Source organism: Anguilla rostrata, chromosome 12 (assembly GCF_018555375.3).
Source record: "Anguilla rostrata isolate EN2019 chromosome 12, ASM1855537v3, whole genome shotgun sequence".
NCBI lineage: Eukaryota > Metazoa > Chordata > Actinopteri > Anguilliformes > Anguillidae > Anguilla > Anguilla rostrata.
The window spans coordinates 17468740-17474783 of record NC_057944.1 but is presented as its reverse complement, the minus strand read 5'-3'; the positions used below and the strand labels follow the sequence as shown (position 1 = coordinate 17474783).

General features: G+C 44.2%; 1 protein-coding gene across 1 annotated transcript in view; it reads right to left on the bottom strand.

Moving 5' to 3' along the window:
- Nucleotides 1-210: 210 nt before the first annotated feature.
- The window catches only part of LOC135236775 (rho guanine nucleotide exchange factor 26-like), a 34703-nt gene continuing 28869 nt past the window's right edge, over nt 211-6044 (bottom strand). Inside the window, exons 15-17 of the mRNA XM_064303306.1 lie at nt 3242-3312; nt 2581-2685; nt 211-1241 (exon numbers count right to left, since the gene is read on the bottom strand). Of these exons, the coding sequence (XP_064159376.1) occupies nt 1099-1241; nt 2581-2685; nt 3242-3312 (319 nt within the window). The 3' untranslated portion in view covers nt 211-1098. The remainder of the gene's footprint in view (nt 1242-2580; nt 2686-3241; nt 3313-6044) is intronic.

The following is a 6044-nucleotide window of genomic DNA, read 5'->3' as shown; positions in this document are numbered from 1 at the left end:
CATTCGTTCTGCAAGGAAGGGAGCAACAAGCAGGACCTGAAGAAAAAAATGCATAGCATGATGGAAAAGTGACCCTGCAGAGCTCAATTTCTCACCAAATAAAGGGTGGGGTGTGCAACTGCTTTCATGTTGGGTGGGTGTTGCCCAAAAGACTTGCCTGGGGTTTCTCCCTTTTATGCCCAGAACACAATGAAAATGCAGAGATCACAGTGAAGTCCGCCTTTAGCTTTATTAACCATGGATAAAAACGTTGATATGCCGTAAGCAGTTTCACGTGTCTGCGATATAAATCTGTTGATCAGAAAGGATTACACGTTTAAAAATAGGTTCTGAGGCATTTACAATACATTTACATTTTTTTGTGATTTACAGTCATTGCATACATTTTCCCTGAGTGCAAATTAGACTAGTTCCAATGACAATATTCATCCTGTTATTTTACTAAGTTTGATTTCTACTGCGCAAATTGAGTGTGGTGGCCCCTGGAGATTTCATATTAAACCCCTGTGTTCCAGTTTTGATATTCATTCACTCCAATACAAATTACAAATATACTCACAAGTATACCAATTGAGACTCTTTGGTCATTTTCAGTCATTAAAAAACCCTCTCACCGTCATGCCAAGAATAGTTTCAAAACACTTCCGATCTGTTTGGCGAGAAGAGTTATGGGCAGTTTGCATTCGTAAATCAAGACACTACGCAATAATGGGGAATAAACCTAATTCACATTACAGATAATTTTCACAACAAATCCTATCAGTTACATACCCCCTTTTATTTCCATCTGTCCCTCTGCAGAACATTTAAGGCTTAGTGGTTGTTTTTAAAAGGAAAAGTCGTGTGTGATTATCACATTGAGTCTGTCCATTCGCAGCTGCACACTGTAAAATACAAGGTCCTAGTTGTGTGCAGTCATTGAAGATGTGGCAGGAAGAGCTTTTTTGTAGTCCTTCAATGGTAGGAGGAGGAGCTGACGCATGTAGTGAGTGCGGTCTTTGGGTAGGTAGGTGGTTGTGGTCTTTGGGTGGGTGGGTGGGTGTGGTCTTTGGGTGGGTGGGTGTGGTCTTTAGTGGTCTTTGGGTGGGTGGGTCCTGCTCACACATTGGTTTCCAGCCCTTGGAGGCGGTCCATTCTCTGCATGTTCTTCTCGATGGTGGCCTGGCAGGTTATCTTCTGGGCACACTCGGCTAAGAACCACCCCCTCTCCCCGTCCCGCAGACGGTCACCCTCATACCAGCCTGTGGGAGAGCAGCCAGGATCAGCGCACACAATTATCACGCAAACAAGACACACTGACTCGTGTGATGTGTATCAGCCACAGTCCCACTCAGTGAACCACACAACTCACACACCCTGCCACACAGAAGACACGCACATAAGCACATACTCTGTCATGACATGAAACACACACTCCATCACTAAGTACACCTTCACCCACATTCACAACACAGCAATTGTGGCATAGCCCTCAAAAAACCCTCTCACACACGTTCTTACATGGTTCCTAGGAGTCCTTAAAAACATTCAATGCGGAAAATTCAAGGGTATGAAAGCATTTGGTACTTGATTTTCTGTTGGTTTGTATAGTTATATTCATGGATATTATTCCAATGCCAAGTTTCTCTTTTAAGCTACTGTATTTACCAATGTGAGGACAGGATTTTATAGCAAGATGTTACAGATTTACTAAGGCTTGTGTAAGACTTCATTTACTGGTACATAATTGGCAATTGTTCTTGAACATTCTTGGAAAGTCCCAGAATTTTTTTTAAATTAAAACTAGGACTGTAAAAAGTTTGCCAGTAAACCGATGAGATTAAAAAGAACTACAAGTCGTACTCTCTGAGACAAATCTTGCATATAAATTAGTACAAAGAGACAGCCCTTCATTGGAGGAAGTAAAAATAAAGAAAAAGTGGCCTCTTTAAAAATACTGCTAAAAATAAGTTCATACGCGGTGGACAGAAAGCTTCCCTTTCAAAGCTGGAAGTCGGCTTTCAACTCGATGCTGTATTTTTAATGCGTGATAAAGGATTCACAGGTGCCTTTTGATGGTCTATTCTCATATTGGGTGCCCTTTTCCCACATGAAAGCTGGCCAGTGGAGATGCAGCTCAGACTTCTACCTCACCTTTACACATCCCCCTAAGATGGCTGTCTGATACACTACTGCAGTCAGACTGATGCGACTCTGGTATCCACAGCATCAACTCTTTTTAAGTTAAAAACCAGACAATCAGACACTAGCTACTCTGCATAATAAATAATAAATTCTACACCAAAGATAAACTGTAGACATCAAAAGGCTGAATTGATTTCAGCTGGGGGGGATATATAAAGTCAATAAAATATTGATATTTTAGCTTGCGAATACATGTCTCGGGTTCTAAGGCTGTAATACAAAAGCAAAAAGCAAAAGCTACAGTCTTTATGGAGTCTCTGGGACCTAAGAAACATTAAGTCATATCCAATGGCCAAAAAAGAAGGATAAAAAATGAATAAATAAAACGTTTTTATTTATAGGCTCCCACTAATGTAAATGTAAAAAACAGGGAGCGAGAAGAGGGAGGATACCTACCATCCTCTACGGCCTGTGACACCAGCACCACATCTGCCACCTGAAGGCTCAGCTCGTCTGGCTGCCTGGCTGTGTACGTCCTTATAATCTCCACCTGCATCACGTCTGACAGGACAAAGAATGTTCAGCAGACGTTACTCTTAATTATCTATCGCAGCTACATCTATGGTACAGATGTATTTCAGTAATATCAACGTTGACATAGATTTTATGCACGCAAACACACACAAAAAGGCCTTTGAGATACTTCTATTCTTTAGACACCAGTTATAATCTTGGAAAATAACATGAAGCCTCAATTTTCACCAATATTCAAAAAATTCAAAGTAAAAAATTCTGTCATATACAGGAGATTTTTTTTCCAGTTTTCTCCAGCATCTCAATCTAAAGCATTTCAAGCCTATACACAACTAAAGTCTAACACACATCTTTCTTTTATAAAATACTTTATAAAAAATAAAAAATAAATCATGCATTCTCTGAGGCTTAGGCAAGGCAACAAAAACTGTATTCAAATATATATATATACATTGTAAAATTTTAAATACAGATACTTATTGACGTTTGTATATATGTATGAAACTACAGAGATAACACATTATTGACATTAAGACATTGACCACTAGGTGGCGGTGTGTCACCGAGCCAAGGCCACACTCACTGGTCCTGTCGGCGTCCTTCCTGTTGCTGCCGCTCTGGCCCAGGGCGCTGATCCAGCGCGCTCGCTCGTTCCTGTGTCGATGAGAGCAGAAACCCGCGTCAGACGTGCGAGAGGCCCCGGGGCCCGTATCTGCACCGGCGAAAGCAGCCTCCCGCCACAGAGCACGAAACCGCCACGCAGAGCACGAAACCGCCACACAGCCGTGCCCCAGCACGACTTTCCCCTCCGTCACACAATGAACCAGTAACCCAAGAACAGAGCTCAAACTTGGCATGAGACGCACCTTTCTATAAATAGCACTGCATCGATACTCTTTGTTTACGAAAACCATTTACAAAAGATTTTACCAAGTCGCTCCAAGTCACTCAAATCGAAATTAAACACAGAGAATTGCAGATTGACACAGCATTTTAAGTAAGCAGCACACATAGCCATATATACCCTTACTGCTGTCCCCGGGCATTTTCTATGCCGCCCTACCAAATGTTTGGACCACTGTGCCAATGGCTGTCCAGATTTGGCACAGTCATGTCTTCACGACCATGACCAGCCACCTCCTCTTCCAGTTGCTTGGTTTTGACAAACTAAACAACAAACTCATCAACATTTTATGAAGTAGTGCAAAGATTACAGTGTAAACTAGGCCATTATGCATTCTCATCCGTACAAAGCAATTTGCCAGCGACCACTGGCTGTAACAAGACGAGCATAATTATGCACTCAGCCCGATTACCACTAGCACATAGTAAAATGAGTTGAGGTTTAAAGTCAGTTCAGCTCACTGTGCATTTGAAGGGGACTGTGGTATGACAAACGCAACTAGCAGTGACATTACAGATGCTAGAATACCCTGAAACTTTTCAGCCATCCTCCAAACGGCTGCCCCTCTGCCGGACGGGACGGGACGGGGTGGGGTGGGGCGGCGGGGGTGTGCGATACACAGGGCTGAAATGTGAGCCCCGGTTTCAGAACGGGAAGACCTGAGCGCATTCTCACAGGTGCGTTCTCCCCGCGGTCCAGCCCCCGCTGCCCTTTCCCACCGCGCGGAGCCCAGGTGAGACGGGTAGGGTTACCTGAGGAAACCTGAGCCCGCCCACCGAACGGAGGAGAAGCCGCTCTGTTCCTTCCTCTCAATCCCCCTTTGTTCCGCTGCAGCGCAGCTGAAAACACCTCAGTGTTCCAGCAGAGCCGGCGGACAGAGGGGAGAAAAACGGAGGGAAGCGGGGAGGGAGAGAGAGAGAGAGAGAGAGACAAAGAGAGAGGAAGACGGGAACAATGTGCGCTTCTTGCGGGAAACGGCGCAGAAATGGCTCGGTGACGGCGGTACGCAGGGCGCTGCAGAGTTCACAGATATTGGATTCGCTGCGAGCGTGAAAGACCTCGAAAACATTCCACACAAAAGGGCCCCTATGACCGATCCCCACTTGGTTGCAGTTTAAGCTGATAAATATGGTCATGAGGCTGAGTAACCAACTCAAGCAACTTAAATCATCACTTTAGTTGTTTTTTTCAGTGTGCAACGGGATCTTATACAAGTTACTTATGCAAATTACGTTGCAGAGTAAACAAAATTGTTATACAACATTGGGGAAGTTAATTGACAGAGGAGTGGGCGGTGGAAAATGATCTTGCGCTGTTACAGAAGCTCATTAATCTGGGCACTTGCTCGCCAGGATGCTGAATGTAGCATTAAGGTATGATAACAGATACAGCAGAGGCTCATGCATATTCATGCGCTTTTGAAAAACCACCATCGCCTCGCACAAGGGACTGCTGCCTGACACTCAGAATCTCGCGCTGAGATCAACAGGTAGCGTTCCCACAATGTGAAACGTCAGCTGAGGTGGCTTTATTTATACAGCCACGCACACATATGGTCACATTGTTATCATTAATGGCCGTGTGTGGAATGGCATGAGTGACCCAGGGGCCAGGCTAACCGCGCTGAGGGAGAGTGTGTGTGTGTGTGTGCGCGTGTGCGCGCGAGTGTGAGTGTGTGTGTGTGTGCGTGCGAGTGTGAGAGATACTGGTATACTTTATATACCTGTTACATGTTGTATGTGTGGTTTCCATGTTTCACATGTGTTGCTTTGGCAATATGACTGTAGTTGTCCTGCCAATACAGCAAATTGAAAATTGTGAGGGAGAGGGAGGAAGATGGAAAAACAGCAGGTGTGTCCTGCTGCTCAAACGCACACACAGGAATGTTGCCTCCACACACTCAGACTTGCAGGATATCTCCGGAATGGTGTCCCACAGTAAGGAATGCATGATGACAGTTACCTCAGGCTTGGGGGAGGGGTGTCTGGACACCACTCCTACAAGCCATTCTCTCACTTGTGTGCCAATGTCCCCTACCACTCTACTGTCTATTCATCAATGCTACACCACATTTCTGAACTCATTTTATATGCCCATTCATTTGAATTTTCCAACTTCAGGTACACCAAAACAAAATTCAATCTTAAAATCCTATATGAATGAAACACTTATAGTGTGAATAGTGTGACCAGGCCAGGGTCTGCTCATTCTCCTTCTCACTCTCACACACACATGCCCGTACGCACTCATACGAAAAAACTGTGTTAAAGGATAATTGTTTCCATGACAAGGTACTGATTTAATGTCATACTATGATACTTAAGATGCTAATTAATCGGTTTTAATAGCAGTAGCTTCGTAAAAATTCTCCAAATGGCTTTCTCAAGCTGTTCAACTAGTCATTCCACCTACAGCTGATGAGCTGCTAAATCTCTAGTATTGTCTGCCCACGATGATGGTTGCCTCATCACTGAGACATCTG